Below are 16,872 nucleotides of genomic sequence, written 5' to 3'. Positions count from 1 at the left end.
AAGAAGATATCAATTCTACCAAAATAAGTATAACGTATCTACACAATATATTAATGAAAATGTGCTGAGAGGCACCAACTTACAGAACTGCTCATTGTAATACTGGGATTTATCCTGAAGGCAAACTTATAAATTTTAAGGTATACCATTTTTGAATTGCCAATACTATTAAATCCAGAAATTATTAGAAACTGAGGTAACACCTGTTTTTGTAAGAGATAGAAATACTTGAAAATACACCAAAAGTACTTTTAAAAATCCTGACAAACATGGACCTCAGTGATTGTAAGCTTTCTCTGTTATCCTTTCTGCAAAAATGTAAACCAAAGAATCCAAAGGAAGGCTCTAGTTGAATTGACATATCCTGTTAGGATTAAAGATCACAGCCATGGAACACCTGAGATCGCCCTCTGATAAGTGAAGTCTAATGCTTCTCTTAGTGGAGCCAATGTTAATTGATAAAAATGAACCAAATAAAACCCACTGATTTTTTCTCCCAGCTACAAATCAGATTCTGGCATATCTGGCATATCTGCCATCAAGTACCCTATTCCGTACCGTCCATTGGGAGCAGTATCGAAAGTTGGTGATCCACTCTGTTTTCGATAAATATTTTTACCGAAATTTGGAGATGACATCTCACTTGATATCTTTCCATGAATAAGGCTTGCATCATCTCCCTCTAAGTTTACAGGCTCTTTCAGGACCCTTCCTCTCTTGTAGGTCACAGATGCTAAATTACCAGAACTGTCATCTATGAGGTTGCAGCGACGAACAACGAAGACTATCGGGACGGGAAGGATCGCAAAGACCATCAGAGAAATACAGACAACCATTCCCCACGTTGGATAGCTCAGAAATTCTTCGGATGCCTGTTAAAATTTAAAAAAAATTAATATACTCTGCACCTACATAAAAAAAAAAATTGTCTCAGGTTTGTAAGCAAAGAATCTGGGCTAGCTTTGTGTCTTGCTTTCACCAATAGAAAGCTATGGAAGTGACAGTTAGCAACTTTCAAGATTAGGTCTTAAAAGCCTTGCAATTTCTGCTTCTGTTTCTTAGAATACTGCCCTGAGATCATGATGCTTGGAAGAAGCCAAGATTGAAAGATCACCTTGAGAGACACCCCAGCTCTCCAAACTTATTGCAACTGCATGAGCACTCAGGCAAGACCAAAGAATTGCCCAGCTCACCCAAGAATGGTAAGAAATGATAAACTGGCATTGCTTTTAGTCATTAAGTTTTGGGGTAGTTTGTTACCAAGCAACAGATACCTGTTACATATCATTTTTCTAAAATCTGAAAACCTAAATTTTGAAGCACATCTGGCCCCAAGGGTTTTGGTAAGGGATAATGGACTTGCTTGTGCCTCAGTCATGACTTTAGCTGTTATTATATAGAATTGTTGACCATAGGATAGTAAAAGGTCAGAGACATATCTGAAAAATAAGCACTCTGATTTTATAATGGCTAATATATACCTCATGATTATATTATTATGTGCCTATTGCAGCTTGAGAACAGAAGTTGAAATAGTCTGCTAATATAAAAGTTATAAAAATTTTACTTCAACATTTATTTTAAATTATGTTTACAAGGCTAATGCATATTTTCATTATTATATTGTATCTGGCATACAATTTAATACATTTATGCAAGAAAAATAATTCTGGAAGTTTCATTAATGTTTTCTAGAGCCAAAAGCCCCCAAATTATTGGCTTATCAATGTTAATAAATAAAGGACAAGGTCAGTGTTTCCATGCATTAAAGAAATTCACAATGTATACAAAAAATCATAGATGTTTAGGGTACAAAACAATCTTAAGATCATTGCATAAAAGCAACATCATTCATCAAACAGCAAAAAATATTGTGAAAAAACCAAAAGACAAAAAACTCTAAATTGGCCTTTTATATACCTATTTTTATAATTTAACTTCCTTATTGTGTATTTTACCTTATCTTCAATCCATGCATTATAACCAGGAGGACTTAATCCCATATTCACAATGCTAGCTATTAGCAATGATAATAGCATTAGAGGAGAAATATATTTCCACATATAGTAGTAATATCTGCTGGGAGCAAAACCCAGCATGTCTTTTAGATCTTCCATAAACCTAAATAAAAAGAAAGGATTTAATTATTCCTCGAGTAAATATTGCTATACCTTAAAAATGTGCAATTAATCAATGGTTTGACAGAGATTTAGACATGAGTACCCGATGACATTTTACATTGAATCAAAAATTCATATTGGAAGATGAAATTTATAAGGCAAAGTGAAACCAGTTAAATACTATAATTTTCTTTTTTTATGTTTCTCATATATCATTTTTTTCTTTTTCATTTTTTATTTTAATTTATCAATATACAGTGTAGTTGATTCTCGTGTCCCTTTACCAATTATTCCTTTTCTCCCCTCTCTCTTCCCCCATCAACATCATATCTTTTCACCTGTCTTAACAAGTTCAAGAAATTGTTGTGACTGTTGTGACATGTGGGTCTAAATACTATAATTTTCATTTAATGAAAACGCTTTTAAGCCAATTATTGAAAAGTCTCCTCCTACTTACTGATAACTTTCTATTCTATGAACACAATATTTGCTGTGCATTAAAAATTCCTTATCTTGTTTTTTTACATAGTAATAATTTCTTAGTATCATCAAATGTCCCTAACTGGTATTTACATTTTCTGAATTCTCAATTCTTTTTATAGTCTGCTTGTTTGAATTGACAGAAGGTCCGCATATTGTAACTAATTGATTTCTCAAGTCCATTTTTTATCTCTAGGTTCCTCCTCCATCTCATTTTGTTTCTTCCAACTTTTTGTTGAATTAACTGGGTACTTTGTCATAGTTTCCCAGTTTGGATTTTGCTCACTGCATCCCCACCACGCTGCTTCACAGCTATGTCTGATCCATTCTATTTCCCAAAAGTTAGTACTTAGACCTAGAGTCATGATTAGACTTACAATGGATTTTTAAAGTCAGGTTATTGAGGTATAATTTACATAATATACAATATTATTCACCATTTTGAGGTGTATGATGTGACACTGTCAGAGCATACGGCCATTATGTGCTAGTTAATCTCCCTTTATTATTTACCTAAAGAAAGATATTTGCTGCTCACCCATCAGTCCTTGTATTGCTATTTCTGGAGACTTTTTGGTTTTCTAAAGCTAGTTCTCTGGTTGATTCTACAAAGAAGGATCATAATAATTATATTCCCCAAGTTCCTGCATATTTGGGATTGTCTGTGGTCACTCTACTTGAATGTCAGTTTGGCTGTATTTAAAATCTTTAACTTATATTTTCTTTTCTTGAATACCATAAATATGTCAAATGACAATACTGTGCCAAAAAAAGATTGTGGACAATCAGATTTTCCTCTTATTAATGACTTAGCTTTTTTTTGTTTGTTTATTTTGACCTGGATGCCCTGATTTTTCTTTTTTTCTTGAGGTACTAATAACCTAGACTATGTGCATGTGTTGGCAATTATGCCTAACTTTCCAAGTATATCCTGTGCCCTTTCAACATTCAAGCTGTCATTTATTTCAGTTAACTTTCTTGAAATATAGTTTTCTAATTTTTCTGGTCACTGATTTTAGAAACCTTCATTATACAAGGGTGCTTCAAAAAGTTCATGGAAAATAGAATTAAAATACGAATCCACAAATTTTTTGAAGTACCCTAATATATATGTTGAATACTCTTTCCTTAATTTCTGTTTCTTTTTGTTAGATCTTTTACTATTTCTTCTTGATTAAAAAAATAATTCCTTTTTCCTATCTTCTAATTCTTGTGGAATTAGCTTATTATGTGCTTATTTCGTGTTTCTTTCAATCTGATCTTCATTTCTGAAGTGTTTTTATTTTATTCACAATCATTTGCTGAGTTCTACCACCTCTATATTCAAACCTTCCTTTTCTTTATCACATTTTAGTAATTTTAAATAATTCTAATATATGCTGTCCTTTTGTGGTGGCTATCAGTTTGGAAAGTTTTTTTCAGCTTATTTTGAAATAGTTTTTCATCTGTCCTGCTGTGTGCTTTTGTTTTCTGCAGGAATATTACTCTGCTCCTTTCATCCTTTTTCATAAAATGACTTTTCTTAAGACTTGACCACATTTAAGTAAAATGAATTTTCCTGCATCTTTAGGAGGGAGTGATGAGCACATCATCTCTTTTTCTGCAAAGTAATCAAAGTTTGGCCTTATAATGTCTCTGATCTACCGCCTCCCCTCTCCTCCTCCTACTTATCTGGACTTTCTTTTTGCATTGCCCTTATTATTGTCTCTGCCTTGCTCAATTCGGATTTTACTCTCATCACTTTCACTTAGGTGCAGAGCTTTGTCTTGGAAGGAAACTTTGGTTTGTTAGTTTCAAGAGTTTTTCAAGACCAGACTGCTCCAGCACTAGTGATCTTACTGCATTTTGATCCCTTTGCATTTCTTTAAATGAGGGCAAGGATCCTATAAAATTCCTCCTAATTTAGGTCATTGTCTTCAGATTAGCATGTCACAATTTTTTTTAATTGACAGATAACATCGTGTGCTTTTGTCATGTATAACATGATGTTTTGAAGTACATATACATTGCAGAAAGGCTAAATCTAGCTAATTAAGAAATACATTATCTCAGTTATTTTTGTTGTAAGAGCACATAATATCTACTCTACATTTTTCAAGAATGCAATATATCATCAATTATATTCACCTTGCTGATCAATAGATCTCTTGAAAATTTTTCCTCCTCTCTAACTGCAATTATGATCCTTTGACCAACATCTTCCCATCTCCCTTCTCTCCTAACCACCTCAGACTCAGGTAACCATTGTTCTATAACCATTATTCTACTGTTTAACTTCTATGCGATCAACTTTTTCAGATTCCACATATGAGTGACATCACATGATATTTATATGCCTGGCTTATTACACTTAACATAATGTCCTCCAGGGTCACCCGTGCTGTTATAAATGGCAGGATTTTATGGTCAAATAGTATTCCATTGTGTATTTACACCACATTTTCTTTATCCATTCATCCTTTGGTGGATACCTAGGTTGATTCCATATCTCAGCTATTGTGAATAGTGCTGTGATAAATATGGGAGTGCAGATAGCTCTTCAATATACTGATTTCATTTCCTTTAGATATATACACAGTAGAAGGATTGCTGTACATATGGTAGTTCTATTTTTAATTTTTTGAGGAACCTCCATCCTGCTTTCCATAATGGCTCACTTTTCAGAGATGATTACAGATGATTAAGGAGGTGTCAGAAGCCCAGATGCACATCCTATGACATCTCCCACACAGGTCTATGGCTATCAATTTGTCCCTACCTCTCACATTTGACAGTTCTCGGGAGTATCTTCTTGCCAATATCCATGGGTCTGTGGTTTTGCTATTTCATTCTTTTTATTTTTCTTTTCTTCTTAATGAGATTTGGAGAAATACAAAAACTATGCTGCCATCACTTTCAGCTTCACAGAATCCTCCTTTTCAAGTTTTTTAAATTCATATTTCTGCCTAACCCCTAAATTGCTATACTTTGATATTTTCTTTTTCTGCATTCAGACCTGCTGTGTAAAAAGTTTAGGTTTTGACTGCTTCCTCTCAACCTTTTCTGTGGAAAAGTTGCAGAGAACATAGAGCAAAATTGAACTCATGAAATTGTGAAGGTGGGCAGAAAGAACAGACTTGCTCCAGAATCTTAAAGGAGGGAAAAGTAAGTAAATTAGAGCATTTTTGATGTGAGAATTATATACCTGCCCCTCGGACAAAATACGAGCTGTGGAGATCAAAAAAACCTCATTTCAAATATATTTCTGCCATCTTTTAATGCATACCTTAGTCTTTCTGTGCTTCATTTTTGACATTTTCAAAAAAGATAGTGTAATACCTACCTTGGAGTGTTATTGTTAGGATCATAAAAAATGTATGCAGAGCTACACTACCTCACATACAGTAGGAATTCAATAGATGCATCTATCTATTATTGGTAGTATTTTTTCTCCTGTTATAACTATTTTTATTTAGGAATACTATCAGAAAGATATATTGTGTAATATGGCTATCATAAATGATGAACTGTTTAAATATAATCTAAATTATGAATTTGCTGATTCATAGATCAGACCAAGAACAGTATCAGATTCCATCGTGGTGCAGGTTAGAAGCTGGGGGTAGTTTGGGATAGGATAGAGAATCCTGGATTTGAAATCAAGGTCTAGGTGAAAGTCCTGGGTCTACAATTAACATGCTGTATCCCCCTGTACAAGAAGGGCCACTTTTCTAACTTTAAGATATTAGTGATGTTAGTTACCGCAGACTAGTTTTTTAATATAGACTTTATTTTCTTAAGAGCAATTTTAGATTCATAATAAAATGGAGCTGAAGGTAGAGATTTCTCATATACTCCCACCCCACACATGTACAGCCTCCCCCAATATCAGCATCCTCCACCAGAGTGGTACATTTGTTACAACTGATTAACATACAAGGACACATGATCACCACCCAGAGTTTTTGGTGTACATTAGGGTTCACTCTTGGTGTGGTACATTCTATGGGTTTGGACAAATGGACAACATGTATCCACCATTATGGTATCATACAGAGTAGTTTCACTGCCCTAAAAATCCTCTGTCCTCTAACTAGTCCTCCCTAATTCTCCCCTTAGTCTCTGTCAACCACTGATCTTTTTATCTCCCTAGTTTTGGCTTTTGCAGAATGTCATAGAGTTGGAATCATACCATATGTAGCCTTTTCAGATACGGCTTCTTTCACTTAGTAATATGCATTTAAATTTTCTCCATGTCTTTTCATGGCTTGATAGCTCACTTCTTTTTGGTGCTGAATAATATATCATTGTCTGGATTTACCAGAGTTTATCTGTCCATTTACCTACTGAAGGACATCTTGATTGCTTCCATGTTTTGGAAATTATAAATAAAGCTGCTATAAACATTCATGTACAGATTATTATGTGGACAAAGTTTGCACCTCCTTTGGGTAAATACCAATGAGTGTGATTTCTGGATAATATAGTAAGAGTATGTTTAGTTTTGTTAGAAACTGCCACACACTGTCCTCTAAAGTGGCTTTGCCATTTTACATTCCCCCCAGCAATGAATGAGAGTTTTTGTTCCACATTCTCTCTATCATTTTGTGCTATCAGTGTCCTAGGTGTTGGACATTCTAACAGATGTGCCGTGGTCTCTCATTATTGTTTTAATTTGCATTTCTCTGATGACATATGATGTGAAGCATCCCTTAATTTGCTTATTTGCCATCTACAGAATGTGTTTATGAGGCTTAAGAGTTAATGCATGTCAGATAGATATTACTGTCATTGCTATATTCATATAGTACATGATTATTAAATGTAAATTCCCCTATCCTTCCTGGCCTGGAGCTTTTGACAGTAATGAAAAACATCCTCTAAGCTTTGTCATAAAACTCATTCAATACCAATAATATTCTTTCTGTGTCTTAAGAGGACTCTGGTCTTCACTCAATGTGCACTCATTCCTATTTTACACTGAGCTGTAATAAGCTTGATGATCTTACTGCCTCTCCATCTATATTTGTGAAATTGAAGCAATGACTTTAAGAAATATTAGACAAAGCCTTCAAAGATCATTTTTCCCCTGAGATTACCCTGATGTTTCATTTAATATCAAATACATATACTTTTCACATCAAGCTGGTACATAATTCAGAGGTTAGGCATATAGTGAGTTCAAGTAATGACTTTATATAAATATGACATTTGTGTGCAGAAAATTATTTGTATATCTCAAAGAAGGATATATTGTTCTCCAAAACTGTTCTTCTACATAAGGCATTATGACAATCACATTCCTCTTATAAACCAGCTAAGCAAAATAATGAGAAGATAGGCTTTCGAGTTAAACAGAAATGACTGTGAAGCCCAGGTCTCCTGCTTTCCAGGTATGTGATGAGCAAGTCACCTGGTGTCTCTCTAAGTCTGATGTCCTCATCTGTGAAATGTAGATAGCAATAATACCTCAAAGAACTTAGAGCTCTTGGATCATAGCCAATACTCACTAGATCTTAGAAGTTTCTCTTTTAGAACCAGAATTAAATCAAGGCTCCAGAATTCTAGATGATATTACAGTCTACACAATTCTAACTACTTATCCACTGAGGGAACTATACTAAAATTGTTGAATGAATAAGAGCCCACAAAAGACATGATTTTTTAAAGAACTTTTCCCTCCATTTATTTCCCTTCTCCACTAAGTGATATTGATAATTGGTCTTTTCAATGTAGATATGAAAAATGAATGCATAAAAGCAAATATACTTACTTATCTATGCCATAAACAAAGCATACAGCAATATTCTCCAAAATGACTACAATTAACAGAGGCAGTGTAGCAGAATAATCGTCAAACATGGTAACGAAGTAATTTCCAGAGCGCTGCACAAATATCAGACCAATAGAAAATGCCAGAAGACAACATATAACTAGACAAAAGGAATAAATGAAAAAATAATGAGCCCCTATTCAAAGTCACATCTTTTCAACTTCATTATAAAATATTACAGTCAAACAATATTTTTTATCTTTTATACCATGTCAATTATATAAACAGAAAATACCTTTCCTGATACTATAGAATATGACATATTGGAAGTTAGGATACCCGGGTTTAGCCCCAGCTTTAATATAAATACATAAACAGCACCTCGTCTCCTGAGACTGTGAAACTTATTTACCAAACACAAATAATAAATGAGGCAAAATTGAGAGAAAATTTTAAAAGTATAAATGTCCACACCCTACTTCTCTTACTAATAGTAAAGTGACCTTTTTAGGCAGCAAATATGCATAGGTCATTTCTACCTGTAACAAAGTTATATAATGTTGAAATCTATATGGAATTTTTAAATTAATAATGAGACTAATGTGGCTTATAATAAAAAATTGTGAAACATGTACTTTTATATTTGATTAAAAGATGGTTATCTTTGAAGTATAAATAGAAAAATCTGATCAGAGCTAGCCTCAGCACGAACCCATGCTTATATCTTTATCTTGCCTAAACAGATTAATTTGGAAACTAATTATGACAGGATCAAGCAATCTGACTATCCAAGTAAAAACTAAGAAAAAACATCTTAATGGAATTTCCCCAGTAATATCTAAGAAACAGGTGCATAAACTTCTGACCAGCTACCATTAATATAAAACCTGAGAGAGGCTTTTGGAAGCCATGTAATATTCCCATATGTTTGTTAGTCTCTTTATTCTCTCATACTCTTAGCAGAGAAACCTTAAAACTGAAGGAAGTAGAGTAGGAGACAGCAGTTAAGGGGAGGAGAAAATGGACATCTACGGATTCAATCACATGAGGGTTCTCTGACAACCTCGGTAATTATGCGTTACATTAAGCCATTACCTCCATCTCCTAAGCACTATACTAGCACTGTGAGTTACAACATATGTAAAGGAAAGGCATTTGTAAACTTATAATGTAGAAAAGGAAAAGTGACATTTACTTGGAGTCTAGTGCATATTAAATTTAAATTCTTATCACAGTATACAGTGAATTATTATTATGTCACTTAATTCCAGTTGAATAATGTATTGCTATCTTTACTCTACAGATGGGAGAAATGACCTTGAGGAATTTAAGCATTGTACTCAAAGTCTCCAGCTGGAAGTATCAGAGTTTGGATTTGCACCCAAGTCTGTCTGATTCCATAGTCTGTGTCACTTTCACATTCTCCTTACACCATAGCATGACGCAAATATGAAGAAAGTGCCTTCTAAGTGACACAGACAGAAAGAGTTTTGCTGGAGATGTAGGAGGAAAATATAATGAATTCACTTTTCTAAGTTTTACTGTACTAAAGAAGAAAAAACACACATAACAAAGGTGATGAGGTAACATTTCATCGAGGTCAGATATGACTTGAAATATAGGCATGATCTCAAAAGACAGGAAATGGGAGAAGACAGTGCATTCCCCTTTGCTCTTTCCAAATAAGTGTCCCAGTAGGAGTCAGCAAATACTACCTTGTGTGATTTTCCCTCTACAATGTTACTTTTCCCTTAATATTGCAAGCCCTTTGCTATAGGAGAGGATGGTACAGATATGGGGTAAGATAAGAGTGCAAAAGCAAGAATGCAAAAATAAAAATGCAAAAACGACTTTTTTTAGCCTGCATGTCAGGCAGGGTATTGATTTTGATATTCAGAAGTAGAAACTGCTTCTGGGAGAAAATTAAAAAGCTTTTTTTATATTTGTTCAGCTGAGTCGAGAATACATTGATATAAATATGTAACAGATTGTTGAAATTTTTATCCACATATGCGCGCGCACGCGCGCGCACACACACACACACACACACACACACACACACACTTAGCAGGGAAGTAAATGATAAAGGTATATATTTGAGAATTATTTACACATTATTTATTACTAAATCTTTCAGGGCTAAAATCAGAGCCTTGGGGAGCTTGCCTGTCACTGCCCAGTGTTCAAGGTCACCAATATATTTTTTACCCAGTCTTATTTTACATCACCTACAACTACTGTTCCTGCACTCTGGTCTGGCTAGCTCCTTTACTGTTTCCTTTAACTCTGTTTATATATGTTTACTACAGCTATTTTTTGGCTCCTGAGAAGACCCTAACCTTTCCAATTCAACCTCTATTTTTCCTCTGGCAGTTCCATCACATATTTAGATGACTTCGCCTCTTCTGAATTCTTATGTACAACCCCCATCATGCTCTCTATCATCATATTATATAATACAAGTCTTATCTACCCAACCTGATTTTAATTTTAGTACTATTAATTTTGGAAAAGAAGCTTTTTTATATCTCTGTGTCTCTCTTACAATTTTTCTCATATCCTTTACATCCCCCAAATTCAAGAATGGTGCAGCACAGAACTGGTACTTGGGTAATCGCTGGCAGTTTGTACATATTAACAACTTTCCACACTGATCAGTTGTTTTATTTTTCTTTCCTACCTAAAGACATTAACTACTAGTAAACCACAATTGCTATTGTACGTGGGAACAGGATTAGGTTTAACATTTTCAACTATGCACTTTTTGGATAAGGAATATTAGATGTGAACTTCTCTATAATTATTTGACTTGTATAAAAATTATACATGAACATTCTATGACTTTATTCCAGTGTCAGTAATTCATAATAATCACATTACTATTAATAAATAGTAACAAAATAAGTAATCATTAATGAACAATTAAATCTAATCTACATTAAGCATAATATTTATATATTATAGATATGAGTATAAATAAAATAATAAATAAATAGTAATAAATACATTAATAAAACCTCAAATCTTACAACACTTTTCTGTTTCCATATCTAATCTCTCACCAAAAAAATAAAGTGCCTGTTTCAGTTCAATGAAATGTCCAATACGTAAAAAACTCACCAGTAAGAATCTCTTTCCTCACTTTGAAAGTGTCCACAATAGGAGTAATGATCCCTTCAATGGTTCCGAACATGCTGCCAAGCCCTAGATTTATCAGCATGAGGAAAAACATCACTGACCAGAAGGGAGATGCAGGGAAATGTGTCATCGCTTCTGTAAAGGCAATGAAAGCTAAACCAGTCCCCTGAACAGCCTGTAAAATATGCAAAATAACAGCATTAATACAGAGTAATATGATACAATGGCTCTATAAATCAATTACAAAAGGGAGGGAAATTTTTGAATACTGGCCAAGGGCCACTGGAAATAAACATCTGGACATCACCCTTTAACCTGTTAGATCGTGTTCTCATTTTCAGAATGTAGATTTAATTAGATCAAGTGGACTCAAATAAGGAAACTCTGTTTAGATATACTAAACAGGGTACACAGATATATTGTGTTGTGTTCTAAATATTTCACAATGATCCTGGAATGATATATCATATTCAAGAATACACAATAGTTTTTGGTTTGGTTAAAGCTCATGAATATGAATAGTGATTTATTATCACAGATAAGAGTGTACTTCAAAAAGTTCATGGAAAGATGCATATTATCTTTCAATTTTATTTTTCCAAAAACTTTTTGAATTACTCTTGTATATAAGTACAAATATATATACAACTATTTTGGGGCTATATATAAAGATAGAAAATATTTAGTTTTACCTTACCTCATAGTGGCTTAAGCTATTGGTATAAAGAAAATATAGACTTTGAATAATAAACTTGTTTTAATTTAAAAGAAAAATGTGAATGCAAAATAAAATGGTGTTATCAGAATAACTAGATTATAAAAAGTCCATTTTCAATCTTAAAATAAAAATACATCTTCATTTTTTCTACTTCTGATATTCCTACTTTCCGGCTAAAAAAAAAAATTGGGGCTGATATGCTTGTTTCATAATTTAAGAGACAAAGTAAATTTCCAGTCAAAATTAATAATAAAATAGATAATAAGACAAAGATTCTAATCAAGCAGAATAAAATGTGATTGATAACAAATATTAACAAAGGGGCTTTTTATAAAAAATAAATATCACAAATGTTGAATTGTAAAATAACAACTTACTTCTCCTAAGAAACTACCTCAAACCAACCTCATGTTGATTGTGTTATCTCATAAACACAACATAAATAAGAATTACAAAAACAAAACAAAATGAAATGAAAAACCCTTTGAAAGGTAAGTTAATCTGTGCTTATGGAATTCAAGGTTTTTATATTAATGATGGCTTCGCCCACACTTTCCTATGCATGATTCTTTATGTTTAGTCTCAAGTATACTTAGCTATCTTATAGCCAAGTGATTAATGGTCAATTTATCCATTATATTTTCCTTTTTGACAATACAATGGCAGTCACTACCAGAACATTTTCTAATGTTCACCTATTTCTTGTTTATTAAAATATGTGACAGTGGCTAAGAAGATGTAATCATGATTCGTTAAACACGGCTAATAAAATGGCCATATCAAATCTTATTCATGCATCAAAAAAACAGTAATGCAATGAATAAATGATTCATAATTCAAATTCTGCATTAAATATTATACCAAGGAAGGTATCAGACTACTCTTCATTCTATGATAAAAATCTATTTATATTCATACTTTAAATTATTGCCGTTCAATCAATGAAATTGCTTTTTAAAGTAAAGCAAATCATAATTTAAGAAAGCATGTTCTTTGAAATGAAGTCTGTGAATTGTGAAACAGTACAGTCTCCCCTAGCCATTTTAGTGGCGGTTTTTCTGAAAGAAGTCTGCTGAATAATGCATATTTTAACAGAATGATAATTATTTTATTGCTCAATTATGGCCTACTAACTTTATCTAGCTCATCTTCAACTTGACAGGAATTAAGATGAAGAACAGGAAACTCTTCTTCTTTCACTTTTTGAATGATGTCATAAACTAAATGATAATCTTCTGCAGTAACAGCTGAAAGGTTGATATGATGAGGAATAATATCCTGACTAATATTTCCCATTTTCAAAAATTTTATGATCATCTCCGAATTTCTGAAAAATAGAATAACATGAGTGAGCATTTAGGGTTCTCAGGTATATACTTTGTATGCAGTCATGCTACTCAATGCAAATGAAAATTAAAATACATACTGTGCAATGCATTTCTCATTTATGACGTTTGCTTTGAATCCTAGAACTGCAAATACCACCAATGTCGCCAGGACAGAAGTGAAAAAATTGATAAAGGACACCAAGACAGCATCAAAGTGGCAGTTGTTGTCTCTCTTGTTGTAGCTTGAAAAGGCAATGACACCACCAAAGCCCAGACCTAAGGCAAAGAACACCTGGGTAGCAGCTTCTCTCCACACCTTGGGCTCCAGCATCATTTCAAGCTGTTTAAAATTAAATATAATGAAGTCAGCTACAAAATAATATTTCAAAATAATTAATTTATATGTAACTATTCTATTGTTAATAAATATTATGATAATATTTATTCACCCAAACAGATTATTTAAATCTGGGAGATAATCTACTCTTCAGCAGAAATAACCATTTTATTTTTTTTATTTAGGAAAGAGATAAAGAGTATGAATAAGACAGACTAGCAAGCCTTTACATGATTTTACTTACATGGAGATTTTCTGCTTATATAGGAATTTTAAAATCTTATAAGACAAAGCACGGAAGGACTATATGAAAGAAAAATTATCTCCAATTATTCCCCATTATGCTTCTTTTCTTTACAAAGCAAAATAAATCAATTATCAATAAAAGTTAAATGATTACTTCACTAATCCTCCAAGTTTTGTGTTTTCTAGTGGAAATCTAATGATTAAAACCAATAACAATTATAAATTTCATAGAGTTGAACTATTTGTACATTACATATTCGTGCATGTATTATTTATTCACTCAAGAGTTTCCTGAAAACCTTTTCCTTCCAAATAGAAATTCAACTACATCATCTTTAAGATACCCTTTCAGACCCAAATTTCTAATGTTCTGAATCTGTGCTGAACACATATTTCAAGTAACTGTGCTTTACTTCTTAGATGATTATCACTGTATATAATCAAAACTTTTAAATGGAACAATTAATATTAGCCATATCCAATACTGACCTCCATAAACAGTATTCAAATTGGTATTTATCTGTTTTTACCATTGCAATGAAGTTGCCCTTATTGGGAGCAATGTCGAACGTGGTTAAGAACATGAGTTCCAAAGAGAGTTTCAGATCCTAATTCTGCCAATGAATAATTTTAAAATAGCATAATTTAGGGTAAATGACAGGTTCTCTCTGATTTTCACCTTCCTTAACAGCCAGATGAGAATAACAAGAAACATATTACTTACCAGGGTGCATACCACACTTTAAGTGCTCAATAATTGATAACATACATGAACTTTAGTGGCAGACACACTGATAAACAGTTTTCATGGCCTATTTCCCTTAGTATTCACAACAGCCCATGAAGTCGTTGCTGCTGTTATCTGAGTCTTAGAGAGTTTAAGTAATCTGCTCAAGGTTATACAGCAGTTCTGGGTTAGAGATGAAATCCGAACACAGATTCCAAAATCCACGCTCTCTTAAATATTAAGATGTATTGTCAATTAATTTTAGTTATTATTATGGAAAATTATAAAATGCGCTCTTGAGACATAGTCATGATTATTTTTATAATTTATAAATAATTGACTAAAATATGCATATCGTTTATTGGCCATTGCGCCATTGCCATTCTACGATTAATGTTGATCACTGAAATACACTCAACTGTCTATCTCTACTTTATCCACTAGATGGCAGAAAACACCTGTTTACTGAAGACATTCAGATTACTTCCAATATCCTAACTAAATTTCCATTTACTGTTTCAGGACTATTTCCTGTGCTTAGATACTTTCTCCTCTACATAAATAATGTAAGTTAAAAAGTAATTTACAACTACTTACCATTTTTATACTAACTATACATCCTACAGTGATCTAAACATAGTGTTTTATCAAGAGTCAATGAAAAATGAGCTGAAGAAAAAATTAACAACATTTATTAGTGATCTCTAGTCCAGGTTAAAAATTGTTAACTTATGTTATAATTTTAAATACTGGAGCAATATAAAAGTATTATATCAAAATATTTAAATTCTAAAATATCTACTTAAATCAAATGTTTAGAATTGTGCCACAGCAATTGCCAATTTAGAGGATCTATTCCAGCAATTCACACAGAATCTGGTTGTTTTAAATTTGAAAACATTTTTTCCAATTTTTGGTCATTAAGTATGACTCATTTGGAGCAGATTTAAATCATAATGGGGCTGAAATTTATTAATCTTAACTAGTTGTTCATGGAGAAGTTCTAACAACTCTAAATGTTAAACAGGACTTTTGAACTAGCCAAGAAAAGCAGACACCAATGTCAGCATTTTTGCTACTACAGAATGAATACCAACTCACAACCAGACACACAAAGAACACAGCTTCTTTTACACAGCATCAGGGCAGCTGCCAGGAGTGACAAAGAATTCCAGAGAAGCTAATCCCTTCTGCACAAATCTCACAGCACGATGCTAGCTGTACACTCAGCCTTCAGATAGCTTCCAATTTCTGAACTAATTTTGAAGTTGTATCTTTGAACAGTAGTATCTTATGTCCATATCTGATAGTATTAGCAAGCTAATAGGGAGGTGTAACTTTATTCAGGTGAATAACAAAAATATATTCACCCCAAAACTTATTTTGTTTCCTGTCAAATCAATGTAACAAGTTATAAGTCCACAAGGTATGATTAACTAGGTTCAATGTGCCCAGTATTGAATTCAGCTCTACTAAGATGAATGACAGAGTATAACTCCTAAGCCCTCTATGAAGCCTGAGAATTTTCCTGAAAGGCACATACATCTATAAAAGTTATAGAACTTCCCAAATTGACCACTATAAATATTATTCCAGAAGGTACAAAACCTCAAAACCAAACAAAAACAAGGAAACACTGATTTTCTCTAACACAGTGTTTTAGAATACAGTAGAGTTCTTAACCTGGGTTCATGGATTTTAGGTGATCTGTCAACCTCCTGAGACTCTAAGCAAATTAGTATGCTTAAAGTTTTTTCTGGTAAGAAGATCTTACGGTTGGTTTTCAAAGGTTGACACAAAATGGTTAAGAACCACTGAAATAGAGAGGAAAAAGTAAATGAAAATTTAAAAGTTCAAAATTTATCAGTGTAAAAATTAGAAGTTAATTTATTATAAAAGAGGGATTTTTGAAGTTTAAGTACTGATAGCCTTACTCCTGAACTAAAATGGGACACTTAAAATTGGAGACAAATGGATGTAATTATAGGTATATGAAAGCTCTGTTTTTTTCCCTAGGCCAGTTAAA

The 16,872-nt window shown here is 33.0% G+C and overlaps 1 protein-coding gene across 1 annotated transcript in view; it reads right to left on the bottom strand.

The window, feature by feature from the left end:
- Positions 1-484: 484 nt before the first annotated feature.
- The window catches only part of SLC6A15 (solute carrier family 6 member 15), a 30,833-nt gene continuing 14,445 nt past the window's right edge, over positions 485-16,872 (bottom strand). Inside the window, exons 6-11 of the mRNA XM_063075953.1 lie at positions 13,635-13,876; positions 13,343-13,535; positions 11,473-11,665; positions 8,353-8,512; positions 1,959-2,121; positions 485-872 (exon numbers count right to left, since the gene is read on the bottom strand). Coding sequence (XP_062932023.1) covers positions 501-872; positions 1,959-2,121; positions 8,353-8,512; positions 11,473-11,665; positions 13,343-13,535; positions 13,635-13,876 — 1,323 coding nt within the window. The 3' untranslated portion in view covers positions 485-500. The remainder of the gene's footprint in view (positions 873-1,958; positions 2,122-8,352; positions 8,513-11,472; positions 11,666-13,342; positions 13,536-13,634; positions 13,877-16,872) is intronic.

The sequence above is a fragment of the Cynocephalus volans genome, chromosome 12 (assembly GCF_027409185.1).
Source record: "Cynocephalus volans isolate mCynVol1 chromosome 12, mCynVol1.pri, whole genome shotgun sequence".
In the NCBI taxonomy this organism is placed as follows: domain Eukaryota; kingdom Metazoa; phylum Chordata; class Mammalia; order Dermoptera; family Cynocephalidae; genus Cynocephalus; species Cynocephalus volans.
This window is presented reverse-complemented; position numbering and strand designations above follow the sequence as displayed.